The 15964-nt window shown below is 40.4% G+C and overlaps 1 protein-coding gene across 2 annotated transcripts in view; it reads right to left on the bottom strand.

Annotated features, from left to right (window-relative positions):
* Positions 1–757: 757 nt before the first annotated feature.
* Positions 758–15964, bottom strand: part of MTR (5-methyltetrahydrofolate-homocysteine methyltransferase) — a 61400-nt gene continuing 46193 nt past the window's right edge. For both annotated transcript variants that reach the window (XM_033144341.1, XM_033144340.1), the window contains 10 exons: positions 15754–15874; positions 13965–14046; positions 12493–12591; positions 12259–12334; positions 10063–10218; positions 8406–8602; positions 7420–7620; positions 5985–6177; positions 4702–4814; positions 758–3536 (listed from right to left, as the gene is read on the bottom strand). In XM_033144341.1, the coding sequence (XP_033000232.1) occupies positions 3450–3536; positions 4702–4814; positions 5985–6177; positions 7420–7620; positions 8406–8602; positions 10063–10218; positions 12259–12334; positions 12493–12591; positions 13965–14046; positions 15754–15874 (1325 nt within the window). In that variant the 3' untranslated portion in view covers positions 758–3449. The remainder of the gene's footprint in view (positions 3537–4701; positions 4815–5984; positions 6178–7419; positions 7621–8405; positions 8603–10062; positions 10219–12258; positions 12335–12492; positions 12592–13964; positions 14047–15753; positions 15875–15964) is intronic.

Raw genomic sequence — 15964 nt, 5'->3', positions numbered from 1 at the left:
AGGGGTGGGCCAAGTTGGAGTGCTGCCTTGGTCGGTGATGGAAATACCTATTGAAAGGACAAGGGATGCAGCCTTTTCTCTAGCAGAAGGAAACAGAAAAGGAAAATGCCCCATGATAGTTGAAAGTCAGATCATTTGGCTGGGTTACAGTACAACACTGTCTGTATGCATAAGAAGAAAATGTGGATCCTCACAGACACCATGTAAGTCACTGGCCTCCTTATTGAGAACACAAAACTCCAAACTGGCATAGCTGGTTTTATAGATGGATACAGATTTAACAGAAGGGTTTTTGAGCTCTTGAAGATTCTTGAGATCTAGAAGGGGGCCTAAAGAACCAAAGGAGGAAGGATAAGGATAGCCCCTTGCTGATCCTGATCCTGACCCTGATGCTAAAGGCATTTAGATGGAAGTTTGGAGTAACACTTCAGTATTAACAACAACAACAAAACAACAAAAATAATTATGCCACCATTAACCCAAAGATTACAGTACTCACCTCTTGGAAGATGCCCCTGAGTCAGAGTGGGAATCTTTGGCAGGCCTAATACCAAAGGGAGCTCACAGCCAGAGGCTCCATGGGTTGATTAGAAGCAATGGTTGGCAATGATACAGTTACTTTTGGAAGTTGAGGCTTCCACCTCCATCCATCATAAATAACTCTTGTTGCTTTTTATTTCAGTCTTATTATCCCCGAAGACTGTGGCTCTACTTACATTCATTTAATAAAAGAGAAACAAAAATGGACAAGGCTATCTTTGACTGAATCAAAATTTAATGGCAAACTTTTGAAACTCAGTCTCAATATGCATTTATAATACAAAACATTATGCAAGTCAGAAGAATGTACCGTTACATAAAGCACACACACAAGCTTTGACTACATATTTAAACATCCATTTTCATATTTCCTGCTGCACTTCACAATGCTCTGAATGTGTTCTATTGTTTGGCAGTTTAATAATCAAAGTTCTTGTTTTTATTGACATCAGCTGCTAAGCAAGTTGCATTGCAGATGCATCAACACCTAAAGGCAGCTTTGCTAGACTAGGTAACTGAAAAATAAACTTTCAGGAAGCAAGCAGCAAATTTTCCATTCATAGGCCTGGTTCACATGTCAAAGAGCCAGACTATGGCTTAGTGTGAACACACAAACTTTAGATTAGATCATTGTGGCTTACCTCTCTGCCATTCTGCTGCTCCACTGAGCTAAGTCATGGTTTGGCATATTGTCCAAATCCAGGTTTATCTTAATAGTTTATGGCTAGTCCAGCAGAGCAAAACTATGATCCCCAAGACACTGAGGCAAATGATGGTGTAGCTCAGTGCAGTTGTAGGACTACTGAGGACAAGAAAAATAGCGAAATTCTCTTCTTTGGAAGCCTGTGTATTTGCGATAAGCCATATTTTGGCTTAATGTGACAATGGCATGCAAACCACGTCAATGTCTTCTCTATGCAGCTAGTATAACATTGATCCTTTTGTGAACTTGTCCTTCTGTAGTCAAAAGAAATCCACCCAGAGATATATTTCTGTTTTCTCTGTGCAAATTGCCCTCCTGACAGCCTTATCTGACCCTCAGTCATGTTATAGGCAATAATTTCGTATCACCTGCTGCATTTTGATTTTACCCAAGTGCTTTGGGTAACATCAGAAGTCCAAGATCAGGGGGGGAGGGGAATCACAGTAATACAGCTTTCCATTCCAGCATGGAAACAGGGGCAATGCTCCAGTGCAGCGGTGAGGAACATCCTAGTCCTCCAGATGTTGTTGGATTGCAACTCCTGTCTATCCTAAACAGTATGACCAATGGTCAGAGACAACAGAAGTTTTAATGCAGTAGCACCTGGAGGGCTAAAAGCCCTGGGGCTATCTAAATTATTCAAGGAGTATGGAAAGAAGCCATGCAGCTTCCATGATACTTGGATAATGGAACCAGGATACTCAAACAACTTTTTCTCAAGCAGTACTGAACGCACTTATTTCAGCTCAGCACATCACACGCTGACTGGCAGTCTGAGCCATTGGGGATATATCCATATGTCCACTCATCAAGAACAACCTGTTAAGAATTGTCCATCACGTTTCAACTGTTCTTGAAAGGATACATTTGACCTTTCAAGAATGTCAAACTTAGTCCTGTTTTTACCTTGTTTTCTGGAGTCAGCTCTAATCTATTGGTCTGGGACAGATTCATGTCAAGTATAACAAAATTAGATGCTTCTTTGTAGCTTAAGAAATGTAAACTATTTACTTTCACTTTATCGAGGCCCTGAGCAGAACCTATCAAAACCTGTTCATAAATGATACTTATGCTTCTTTGAATTAGAGTGCTATTCTCATGCTACAAGAGAGCATGCATGAAATTATATTGTGGAAATCTTATCTCTCAAACTGGGAAAATTCAAAGAATCACACAGGTCTTCAAAAACGCAATTGGGTGGGGAATTTCAGTGGAGAGCGACCAACCTTATTATCGCAGCAGGTAAGCTAGTGTGGTGCCACACTTTAAGAAGTAAACACCTAAAGACTTAGAGCGTAATACTGTGGCAAATGTTGGTATATAGCAAAAAAAGACAGGCAAAGAGACTTTCCCCAGTAGTAACAGAACAGAAAGCTTAACTACCTGTGAATAGAAGTAGAAATTTAAAAATTCAAAGAATTACATGATTTTCCTGAGTCTACCAGATAGTTGAGCTACAGTGAACAATTGGGTAAGCTTATTTAGAAAGACAAAGGCTGAAAAGAGAAATTACCGTGGAAATCAGAATCAAGGCACTTAAATCTCTGTCAGATTTCTGACTCTATTTGCTATTATATATATACACACAGTCCAATCAAGGATCAGTGTCCTGTGATTATATTTATATTCCTGGGCAGTGGGACATATCAGTGCAAATATTTGTCTTGACATAGTTTTTTATGGCTACAAATAAATAATAATGGCTGTGCTCAACCCAGTAACAATATTCACACAGGGAGATAATTATGGGTTATGGGCTCTGTGTAGTGTTTCATTGGTGCTCCTCTAACAGCACATTTAAATACTAAACTTTTCTGATTAAAAGCCCCAACATCTTAGCAAGTCAGGAGCATTTTGTGTGCATATTCATCTCTTTTACATTGGGCTCCAAAAATCAAGTGGGAGGATATTTTTAATTAGAAACATGATGCATGCGAAAATGTATCTGTACTTTAAATGGTCACCACATGTTGGTCATTTTAATTGACTTTCTATGGTGACCAAAACTCAAAGGTTTACTCCATTGCCAACATTTTTTTAGCTTCTGCTGTGGCAGGCACTGTGGCTTGTTGGGGGCAGGGATGAGGTGGTTGCCTCCATTTGGTACCTGTTTCTTGTGCGTGAGTCCTGAGCTTTGCCTTTTCTTCTCATTCGTATCTTTCAAGACAAAAGCCCTATCACATCCCTACCCTCAATGCATATACAGTTATTCTGGATCATATCCAAGAATGGGCCCCAGCCATTTTTCCACATCTGCCACAGGCACGTTTTTCCTTAAGGCATAATCTTCAACCTGCAGAATGAACCAAGAGAGGGCTAATTTAGCATTTTAACAGCTAAGGCTTCAACTTCTCCGTGCAATCGAAGTTATCTGGAAAATTAAGTCTCACCACCTCTGCTCTGTACACTTGCATCCTTTTTATTTTTTAAATGCATTTCTACATATAAAGTATAAAAAACACACAAAATAAGACAAAAATAAGGACAAAAAACTAGACAAACTACAAAGACTTCCAAACTACTGTATCAAAGATGTTTGAATTAGAATGTCAAAAATTGCAGATCCAAATTGGACATTTAAAAAAATTAACCCAATATATCTGCTTCTCCCCAAATAAAATGACTTGGACTCTGCAATCATCATCTGAGGCCCTTCTTTGTGTGCCTCCTCCATGAGGGTGGCAGCACAAGAACGGCCTTTTCTGCGGCGGCCTTCCATCTGTGGAATGCTCTCCCCAGGGAGGCTTCCCTGGCGCCTTCATTATGTATCTTTAGGTGCCAGGAAAAAAATGTTTCTCTGTAACCAGGCTGTTGGCGCATTAAGCAATCTATGGCCTTTTAAATGTGTTTGTTGGTTCATTCCAGTGAAACAACAGGTTCAGGGCTAGTTGGTGTGACTGCAGTCCTGTGTTTGTAGAGGCTGAAATGGAATACAGGGCAACTCATCAGCTTTGCCAAGAGACCAAATCCACTTGGCTCCACCATGCCCTGAACTGTTTCTATTCCAGATGGCATTTATAAGTACGGCACTGTATTGCTATGTAATTTTGAGAGTTTCTTCTTCCCTTCTCATCCCCCCTTTTTTAGACCACAGTAAGCCTTTTAGATTGCCGTGTCTTTTAGACAGTCCCCGCCCATCGGCTTAACCATCTTGGGTTTTTTTAAAAAAATTCATCTTATGTAAGTTACTCTGAAAGCCTTTTCTGCTAAGGAGCTGGAGAGTGTGGGCCTTTTTAAAAAAAAGTGTTTGTGATAGAAATCTTTAAAGACACAAAAGGTCTAAGGGAGTTCATGTCAGAAAGATCTTGTTTACAGATCTAAGAACTATTTTCAAAAACTTTGTGGGTTTTACAGCATCCACCACATTTAAAAGAAATGGCCCGTATCAGATTGAAATATATAGTACTGGGAAGGCAAGAAAGGATGTCAAACAACTGCTACAGGTGTTCAGGCCTTACCTGATCTTTCAATATTTTCCCAACAGCGAAGTACTTGGATTCAGGGTTGGAAAAATAGAGACCTGACACTGCTGAAGCAGGTAGCATGGCTAAGGATTCTGTCAGCTGAATACCTGCAAGGGTCAACGGAAAACATTTGTGGTTTATTACTTAGAAGAGTGTGTTGTGGCTGGAGAATGAGCAGTGTGATGTGCTTTGTTTCAAATCCCACCTCAGCGAGGAACTCACAGCATGGCAAGCTACAGCGCTAGCCCATGTTACCCAATGTATAATATGGATGTTACGACACTGGCATGCCTCACCTGAGGGTTAACAAGATAATTAACGTGAATCATTTCAAGCACTTAAAGAGGCACTGCTTTGGAAATAGGTACTTATGCTAATAATCCAATTTAAGGGCCATGGATCAGTGGCCTGTTAGCTGGGGGTTGATGGAGTTGTAGTACAAAACAGCTGGGAGGCAGCAGGATGGAGGAGGCTGCCCCACAGCATTCTTGTACATTATTTGGTTATACCTTACTGATTACAAAAAAGTTTTTTCTGTGAATGAGCTATTGTCATGGACTGGCTAGATGCAAAGGAGTGGTGGGAGGCACCAGTTGGGGAACCCCCCAAAGGGAAGAAGGCTCGGAGCCAGGGGACTGGTGGTGGGATGGCAATGAGTGGTCAGAGGGAGAAGAGGGAGTAGACTGGGAGGAGGTGGTATCAGAAGCTGAAGAGGTAACAGGGTTTAGTGAGGAGGGAGAGTCCGTGGCAGAGAGCAGTCCAGGATCAGAGGGAGAAGCAAAGGCTGGAGTGGAAGGGGTCAAGAGGCAGGCTGCTGAAGCTGCCACAAGGTCCCCATCCTGCTGCAACCAGGTCTCTTCTGTGGTAAGAATTCGCTTCTACGCCACCAGTTTGTAATCCAGGTGAGAGTCCTTCTAACTAGTAGCAGAGCAATGGGTTGGCAAGGCTGTCCTATTGCAACAGTTTTCATAAACGCTGGGTCCCTCCTGGATGCTGGGCTTGAGTTTACTTCTTTGGTTCTGTGTTTTATTTAATGTTCCCTCACCTGAGTATGAACAAGGTGGTGGTGTAGAAGTTAATTCTTATCACACCTCCCCCCTGGTCTCCCAGAACCAGAAGAGTATGGAGTAAAGACAGGCAAGGTGACAGAGCATCAGATTGCTTGGGAAGGATCCAGGGGATGAGGAGACTTAGGGAGCTGTTGGAAGGCCAAAAAAATAGAAAATGTAAAAGGTTATTTAAAAACAAAAACAAAAAAAGAAAGTTTAAAACCAGACCTGTTGCCTCTTCAATGCTTGCAAGTCTCCACATGGTGAGTTTTTCCAGGTGGTCAGGTTGACAGGGATACCCAGGGGCAGGACGAATCCCCTCATATCTGATTCTACGCAGGTCTGAAAATTCTAGCTGTTCGCCCTCAGAGTAAGCCCAAAATTCTTTCCGGACCCTTTCATGCAGCTCCTCAGCAAATGCCTTGGAACAAAGCAGAAGCAAGTGGCAATCTGAACCCAAGTACTTAACAAAGAGTTATTTTTATCTATCACTTAAATGTGTTTCAGTATACTTTACCCATTACTTCAATTCATTACAGACAAGCGCCTTGAAGAAACCAGGTTCTTTCTTACATCTCCTTATTTATACTGAAATGTTCATATAAAAATAAGCTGGGCCATTATTTCTGCACTTTTAACATATCCTTTAAAAATTCAGAACAGCTAAGCTGTGGAAAGGCACAAACCCTGCTCCTTTGGCCTCCTGATATTCATACATTTGGGAGAGTATGATAACAGAAAAACTACCTCAGCAAATTAGATTTTCCAAAAGCATGCTGAAACAGGAAAATTGGCACACTTTTATTTATTACTATGTTTATAAGAAATATGACTCCATAGGGACTCTGGAACAATATGCTCTTTTTTGGCCCTTTCAGATGCATGTAAGTGGTAAGTCTGATTATCTCTCTTGCAAAAAAATAAAAATCTTCAAGAAAGTGTACTTATTTGGTTGTTTTCTGTCCATGAAACCAGTTTTAAATTGCTTATCATGTTTGCTTCATTGTTTTCAATTAGAAAAACCTGAATTAAAAATACAATCTTCAAGCAAAATTAAATAGGGAAAACAAAAGCTCAAATCCAGGAATTAAAAAAGAATAATCTCACAACACAGCTAGCTCAATTTTTTTTAAAAAATGTCATTGTAACAATCCAGCAGGAATTCACTTAACTGACAATATAGATCACAAAATTACTAGGAGGGAAGGCAATGTGTGCAAAAGTTGTAAGGCGAAAGGTTTCAGAAACAGGGAGAACTAAGAGGGCTTATGTTACAAGTTCACAAAATTATGGATGACCATGGTATAGCAATGTTTCCTGAGAGCAATAAAAGCTACCGGCTTAATTGGTCTACCAACAACTAGTAGTCATAATAATGAAGACATTATCTCGTGTTCACAGCAACATACCTTGTTGGGGAAATCCCAGTGCAAATTTGATGTCTGATTTGAAATTGGAAGATTTGTTACCCGCATCCTTTCTTTCTGGACAGAAGTCCAGAACACTTGGGAGCTCCCCATTCAATCTACTTTAAAGAAAGCACAGCTTGGGGCTGGACTAGGACACGCCTCCCACCAGCTCTTTAATCCCTCTTGTCAATTAATTCACCTGGATCTCAGTCTCCTAGAAAACTGTTACATGAAAACTACAGGAGTATAATTACCTCCGCTAACCGATCTGCCAGCGCTTTCACCATTATGATATTGTAATCGTCAGACTGCTTCTCATATTCTGTGCATAGCTCATCTACTCCAAAGCATGCCACAGCGAAAAGACCCAAATAGTCAGGTATACCCGACTCCAGAGGGGATATGAAATCAGACAAGCAGTAATAGGGATCTGTAGAAGAAGAGTCTTTCTCAGCCTGCAATAATAAATGAAGGTCTAGTTGTATTTCTCCCCTCAATATGTTCAAACATACATGAAAACTTTTATGAGGTAATATTATGGTGGTGCATAATGCCAGAAAGCTGCACAAGATAAACAGAAATTTACAATTCCTCTTCCAAAATTGAATATATAAAAATAGAACATATTGAAAAATTATGATATACCACTTATAGCCATATCAGCTTTAACAAACTCATCATCCTATATACAATTCAAAAGTTAATTTAATGGTGTTTAAATATTTATGGAAAAGAATTATAAACAGATCTTTAGCTTACAAGCCAAAGCAAAACAAAGCAAACACAAACACACACCCACACTGAGAACCCCAAGGTCCACCAACCAGATGCAGGTGCAAAATAGTGGCTCAGGCAGGTGTGTACATACACTAAGAATTAAAGAAAAGGGTGCCTCTGAGCACATATTCAGTCCAAGAATGTGTGATCAGTACCAAAAACTAGGAACCAAACTCTCAAGTCCTTTCACATGAAAATCCGCTCCAGATTTCCCCTGCCAAGTGCTCCTTTCCAGTAACTTAATTTAGCATGGAGCTTTTTAGTTGTGGCTATTGTTAGAAAACTGGATGTCAAAAACTGTTACAGATAACTTGGCAGATCAGCCAGATTTCTACCACTGGGTCCTAATATGTCAACCTCTGGTTTACTTGAATGAACACCTTAATTATACAAAATCCAAAACTATTCCGGGCACACAAGTCAACATACTTTTGATGTTAAGTAGAAGAGTTTTACATCCTACCTGTTGCCTTAACCCACAGAATTTAGCTATTGGTTCTGAAGACTGCACTTCCTCTTCTGTGGCATATAAATAAATGTCATCTCGAACACTCCGAGCTGGCCAGAATCCAACCAGACCTTTAGCTTTAAATCTGTTTTGCATAATCAACGTTTTCAGCAAATTCTGCGCATCATTATAAACTTTTTTTGCCTCTTCCCCTAATAAAGGAGAAAGAATCCTTAAGCACATATGAAAAAAAATAACTTAAAAAATGGTTGGGTGATCATTTTTCATTGTTTTGCAGCTATATCGTAAAGTTCACTTCCTTTATTTTCACTGTTATAGTCTATTAATGACAACACATGGGCAAGACTAAATACAATATGAATCTGGGCTGGAGTCAAATGTTTCAAAGCAAAAACAAATTTACTGCAAACACAGTAAATGTAAACAGAACAGCAGTATAACCACGTCTTCCACAAAAGCTACTAGACTGCAACATTTTATTACACACTAGTCTATCAACACATGCCTATGTTAATAAAATGTGGCCTTTTTTTTTTTAGGCAAATATTGCCTGGTCTTCTGAAAGTGATTCTTAATCACCACAAACAACTAGCTGAGTTGTTTATTCACAAACCTTTCATAAGATCTAGTTGCTTTAAACCAAGGTTGGGGAACCTTTGGCCTGGGGAGCGAATGAGGCCTGCAAACCTTGATCCAGCCCTTAAGACTCTTTTTGAGCCATGCCTCCACCTGAACACCACACCCTTCACTGCTCTATATGTGGTTTAGGCTGTCTGAAACATGTCCTCCAGCTGGGATAATAAGCCTTTTTACTCGTCTGGAAGAACAATGTGTGTTGGGATATAGAAAGTCACATCCATTGACATCCACTTCTGTCCTGCAACCACGGCAGTGTGGCTCCCAGAAGATTTGTCATGTGTCTACCCTAAGATGAATGGGGAATGGGTGGGATCGTGAATTATTTGCTTTTGTCTGCTCCTGACCAGTGACAGCTGATGTTTCATTAGCTGTCACAATTTTCCTACTGCACCAGCACATTAGTGAGCTTCAAAATGACTGACCAATCTCTCTCTAATTAACACAGCTCTCATGTGTACTGTTGGTTCTACTTTGTGCATATTCACACAATTTGAAGATACACTATCTACCTTTTAGATTCTCCACCAGAGAACGCTACTGTGTTACCTGAAAGATCTACATTGGCTCCCAGTACGTTTCCGAGCACATTTCAAAGTGTTGGTGTTGACCTTTAAAGCCCTAAACAGCCTTGGCCCAGTATACCTGAAGGAGCGTCTCCACCCCTATTGTTCTGCCCGGACACTGAAGTCCAGCGCCGAGGGCTTTCTGGCAGTTCCCTCACTGTGAGAAGCAAAGCTACAGGGAACCAGGCAGAGGGCCTTCTCAGTAGAGACGCCCGCCCTGTGGAACGCCCTCTCTTCAGATGTCAAAGAGATAAACAACTACCTGACATTTAGAAGACATCTGAAGGCAGCCCTGTTTAGGGAAGTTTTTAATGTGTGACATTTTAATGTATTTTTAATCTTTGTTGGAAGCTGCCCAGAGTGGCTGGGGAAACCCAGCCAGATGGGCGGGGTACAAAGAAATTATTATTATTATTATTATTATTATTATTATTATTATTATTACTCACCCACTGTTTTATCGTTGAAGATTTTAGGAAATCCCCGGTTGGGGTATTTGCCTCTGAGCTGCCAGACATCGAAAAAGGGCTTCCAGTCAATGTATTCCACCAGCTTCTGCACATCATAATCTTCAAAGACTCTAGTGCCGAGGAACAGCGGTTTAACTGTAAAAAGCACAATGTGCAGATTTTGTAATTTGGAACATACTATGTGGGCTGCATCCACATCTGATACACAGTGCATACCACTGCAGGTATTTAAAGCCTTAATACTATGGCAACTAAAATACAATCTTAAACTAGACAGGCAGGCTTACAGAAAATGTCTGCCTCTTTGGAAGGATGGCGGAATAAGAGTGTGTGGAATATCCAATGAGTCCAAGTTACAGGACAACCACTGGTTTTAAGTCTGACTCCCTCACATCAATTGATCTGTTTAAATATTACCAGCTAAAATTTCAAGCGTAAGCTGCGCTGCTCTGCAGCAAGGGTGGCAAAACAATTAATTTTATGGAATAACTTGTTTATGATGGCTTGAGACTTTGTAGAAAATAACTTGCTCCAACAGATGAAGTAAGCCATTGTTATGTGAGAAATCATGCCAGCATAAAGCCACTGGTCACTTGGGTAGCCCCCCTTACATGCTGTATTCTGCAGTGATCAACTGCAGACTGTCGTGGAACGTTCCCAATGTGCTGAATAATGTAAATCTCATACAATCCTCTCTACATGTCCATAGTTGAAAGGACAATCTTGCTTTGATGCAAGGCTGCTCACAACTACCGTTTGCTGATTGTCACTTCACCCCGGACCCTGAATCTGCGTTGAGGAAAAATGCAGACTTGGCTCTACAGTATGTCCAGTACTAGTACTATTCCTAAATCAGGTCATACCCTCATGTCAGTATCACACAGCTAAGTTTTCAATAACTATACAGTACATCCAAGTCTTCTCTTAAGAAGATAAGGGTCTCCAGCCTGGAGTTAGCAAACATGCTCCCTCAATACAGTTATGTTCTGTGAAGAAAACCGTACAAACAGAGACTCAAAATGTCTGCCTTTGCTACAGATATTCTGTAGTGATATATAGAACCTACCTGCCAACTGTATCTATAAGGAACTAGAACCATGTTGTCCTTTCTGTTTCATTAATTAATTAGGGACATATGAAGCTGCCTTATACTGAGTCAGACCATTGGGACATCTAGCTTGTCTACTCTATACTACATACACTGACTGGCAGCAGCTCCCCTGGGTTCAGGCAAGGAATGTTTCCCAGCCTGACTTGGGAGATGCCGGGAATTGAACCCGGGATCTTCTTATATGAAAAGCAGATGCTCCAGCACTGAGCTATGGTCCTTACCAAGCTCTCTCTCTGTATGAATAGGCCTAACGTAAGCAAAACTATGTTCTGATGCAAACAAATTTTCATAATTTTTACTTACCCCTTTCAGCCATTACTGATAAAGTGTATGATAAATCTTTAGGGAAGTTGGCACTTAGTAGCTCAATTAGATCTCCAAGCTGAGGAAGCTGTCCACTCTTCAAAACATGCAGGAACCGTACTAGTCTTGAAACTCAGTAGGAGATATAGAAAGAACTTCTAGCCCAGGGGTGGGGAATCTTGGGCCTGGAAGCTGCTTATGGTACTCCAGGCCTATCTGATCCCAGGGACTCTCTCTAGGACACACCCTCTCCCTGGCCCTACTCTGCATCCTCCTAGTGTTTCTTGCCTGGCTGGAATGTGTCCTTGAACTCCCATCATACCTCTTGCTTATCTGGATGGATGATGCACAAGGTTATATGGACGTGTGCAGAAACTAGTACAAAAGGTAACATTTACAGACATCTTGCATGTGGCCCCCAGAAAATGGTCCAGAAGGGAATATATAGCCTGTGGGCTGAAAAAGGTTCTCCATCTTATCCACTTCAACAAGTGACTCCTTAGGGAGGGAGGATAAGGGGAGCGTAAGGAGAGGGCGAGAACCCTCCAGACGATCTCAGGGATGTGGCATAGGCAATTAGCTTCCACGCATAATTTAAAATAATTATTTTTAACATTTTGTGACAAAAAGCTAAAATCCGAAGAAATACTCAGATTAACTGAAGTCAAGATTGATTTTCAAATCGCTGCTAGTCCTCCTGAAAGAATAAATCTTCTGTAATCTTATAAGACAGAAAATGGTTTCTTAAAAGGCAAACTAACCTGGTTTAGATTCAGTTAGCCAATCGTAATAAAAGCCCTTATTCCTCGCCTGCTCTAGTGATAAATATCTCCTTTCCTGTGTAGGGGAAAAAAAAGACAGGACTTCAGTTCTGAGCAAGTAACTATATCAGTTGATTTATCTGGTTTTTAAAAAATAAATGGCATGAAAGAAAGGCTAGTAATGACAAATGACTAGTACACTTGACATTAAGACGGTCTGTTAGTGCTCTTTACCTTGAGCGAATCATAGTGGTCCTGTCTAATGTCTTCATATTCCTCTTGTATTTCTTCAAAGAAGTCGTCCTTTAGATTCTCATCTAAAAGCTGAGAGCACTGAAATGAACACAGCATGCTGATTAGACTTGAGGGTGATGTAATGCAACTCAATACCTCTCCATCTCTCTCAGTCAGGCACTTAAATTCCCTCATGAAGTTAAGAAGTCCATAAGAATATGATAACCCCCACCCCCCAGCCCAAAAAAATAAAAATGAAGTTAAACTGCCAGGGAAAATATGATTGCTTTGAAGTGCTTCTGGGTATGGTTCCTCTTTATCTTTTCTCAAGAGGGCTATTTAACACACAAAGCTTGCATGTGAAGGTGCTGGAGCTCACACAGAGACTTAAAAAATAAACACGTGAATGAGTTCTGACAGTAAGACTGAAAGGGAGGGAGGGGGTGAGGGGGGAGTTTTATCTTTAAGCTTTTTCTACTATAAACTCAAGTTTATATGAAGGCAAAATGCCACTTATTCTTGTCCCATTTAAAAACCTTTAAATAGGCCCAGTTGCCTTCTTACTGCCACTTAAAAAGGACCGAAGGCTGTAGATTCCATTTACGGAGCAGTAAGGGGTGTCAATATTTCCCTCCACAGAACTGGAAAACCATTTAACTCTATACAGAGGCAGCAGAAGCCATTTTAAATCCTAGTGACACGGTTTAGAGGACTTGTGTCTCATCTGTAAGAGGGAATAGTCTGAAAATGCGGTAGCTGAAACATAAGCCTAGCAAAGCATATCAAATATATTTCCAAATCACAGGCAAGCCACTTCTGAGATTTCTATTATTCATTAAGCAAGCTGTTACAGTCAGATTTAATTAAGCCCTTGACTGCCTTAAGCATTCAAAAACAACACCCCAAACAGAAGAACACGGTATGATATACAGAAGTCTTTACAAACACAGGATTTGTTTGGTAATATCTTACATTTTCTCGTAATTTTCTCGCGTAAATTGATACATTCTTAAAATAGTTATGACCAACTGTATAATAAGAGTTCAGTTTCATGGATACTGTAAGTACCAACTGTTACAAGCTCAAACAGCCATTCAACCCACTGTCTGCCTCATGAAGGCAAAGGCAGGGGCCTGCACTCAATTGCCCTGTTGGAAAAAAAATATCCTGAAGCATAATGATTTGGTCACTGATGGAAATATAATGCTGTGCTAAATGAGCTAAATCTGGTCCACTAGAATTAATATTACCTTTGTAAAATACATTGCAGGCAGCAACCATTTTGTGTGGGGGTTCCATTCCTCCCCCCCCTTCCATGTGTCAGCAGAGCGCAAATAAGCCTGCATCACCAACCCTGTTCCACCTCCCTTCTGGGTCCAAAATGACCCGCACATCAGCTGCCGCGCATCAGTTGGACATGCAGAAAATGTTCACCGCCTGTACTAAAGATGGGACTAGAAATCACAACTTACAACCACCACACTCTTGGAGGCATCTAGGACGTGGACAACAGGAGCACTATATCGCGGAGCAATTTTTACAGCTGTATGTGTCCTGAAATGACAGAAAAGACACATAGGAAAACAACAGTATGAACACATATAGAGTCAGTATCAAGCTAATGTTCAAGCATTTTTGAGCCCCAATGGGAATGCTATTAACATAAATCGCGCAAAACTCTCCCATTCTCCTTTTAATGGAAATGATAGTCCATCTGCATGCGTAAAGGGGCACACTCCACACTATTTACAAGATCTTCAAGGACCTGTACTGCTTTGCTAATTCTTAATAGGGTACATGGCAATTACAACATGTCAAGATTGGGGAGCAGAGGTTGTCTTAAGGCATTCCTATCCCTCTGACAGACCTTCAATCCTTAAAAGAGTGTCAGAGTTTCATTTGTGCATATATATATATATATATTTAAAAACCACTGGTTCTTTCAGAATTAGAGTATTTTCTTAGGAAGAAGTGTCCGCTGCAAACGAAAGCAATTTTACACTGCTGCATTTCCTCTCTTTTTTTTGCATCATTCTTTAGCTGTGCCTACAGACACTCCAGATTTTACTTAGGGGGTGGAGGTTGCTAAGCTCTACCTTCCCCTCCAGCACATAATGTTGTACTGTGCACGACAATGGAGTGGGAGGGAAAATTTGTGCCTAACTGTTCTCTGCCAACATCTTCAGCTGTCATGTTCATCTAAGTCTCTCTTCTGACAGCATATCCTCTTCAGAGCAACCTTTTCTCCCCAGTCTTCTAAATGCATTCCCCTAGGCTTGGATAAAGCTCCTTTTTGACAGTCCATTGAGCCCTTCATGCCAGGATTTAGAATCCTGACACACAAAATCCTGAGAATGCCAACTTTAATTTATTTTTGAACTATGAATTAATTTGCATTGCTGCTGCAGCAGCAAGAGTGGATGGCAGCAAGTATTTCTAGCATGGTTTTCAGGATAGAATAAGTTGTCCCAACTTCACACTCATAAATTGCTATCTGGACTACAATGCAACTGGAAGAAACTATTTGGAAACTTTGTCGCACAGGTATATTTGCTGTTTCCATCAAGCCCAGATTTCCACATTCAACAACGTATTGGGTAAGATCTAGACTTCACAAACTTCTATTGAAAGAAGGGACAAAGATCCAGTGGAGCCTCCCACTAGAGGAAGGGAAAGGAAAAACTTATTGCCTATTTCCGCTTCTGCCTACAGCACCACCTGCCAGATCCTTCAGAGCAGATTTTCAAAAATAGCCTCTCATTTTCCTCCAGTAGAGTACCCCATGGGTAGAGCTCCACCCAAGCGCAGTCTGGATCAAGCCCATTATATTGGTTAATAAATGATCTTCTTCTGTTCTTCATGTTTATATTTAATTTCTAAATGCATAGGGTGTTTATTTCTTTTAACTGTTTTTGAAGTCTTAATTTTGCTACAGCAAATCTGTACTTCTGAAAAAAGAAAAAAATCACACTGTATATCTCATAAGTCCCCTACTTAATCCCCTTGAAACATCAGCTTCAACATTACTTTTTTATTTTAAAAAAACACATTTTTCTTCACTTTAAAAATGCTAGAGCAAGTACTTGAATGCATTTTAATTAATAAATATTGGTTCAAATAATGTTAATTATCCAAAAGTTACATTTAAAGGGTTAAATTAAGAATAATATTACCTCTATTAGATGCCTAACATTCTGGAGAACGTATTGCATATTTACATTTGCTTCTCCTTTGGGAATACCAAAAAAGGACCCAACTTACTTGGATGTAGTTGCTCCTCCAATCAGCAAAGGAATCTTGATTTCTAATCTCTCCATCTCCTTGGCAACGAATATCATCTCATCCAAAGAGGGCGTGATGAGGCCAGACAAACCAATGATATCTAAAAAATAAATGGTTAGAACTACTTTCATCCACAAGGTTCAATAGCCATCTGTGCAGTGAACTCATAGCCTTGTCTAGATGTTTCCAC

Source organism: Lacerta agilis, chromosome 3 (assembly GCF_009819535.1).
Source record: "Lacerta agilis isolate rLacAgi1 chromosome 3, rLacAgi1.pri, whole genome shotgun sequence".
Lineage (NCBI taxonomy): Eukaryota > Metazoa > Chordata > Lepidosauria > Squamata > Lacertidae > Lacerta > Lacerta agilis.
Note: the sequence above shows the minus strand (reverse complement) of the source record. Positions and strands in the feature narration are given on the sequence as shown.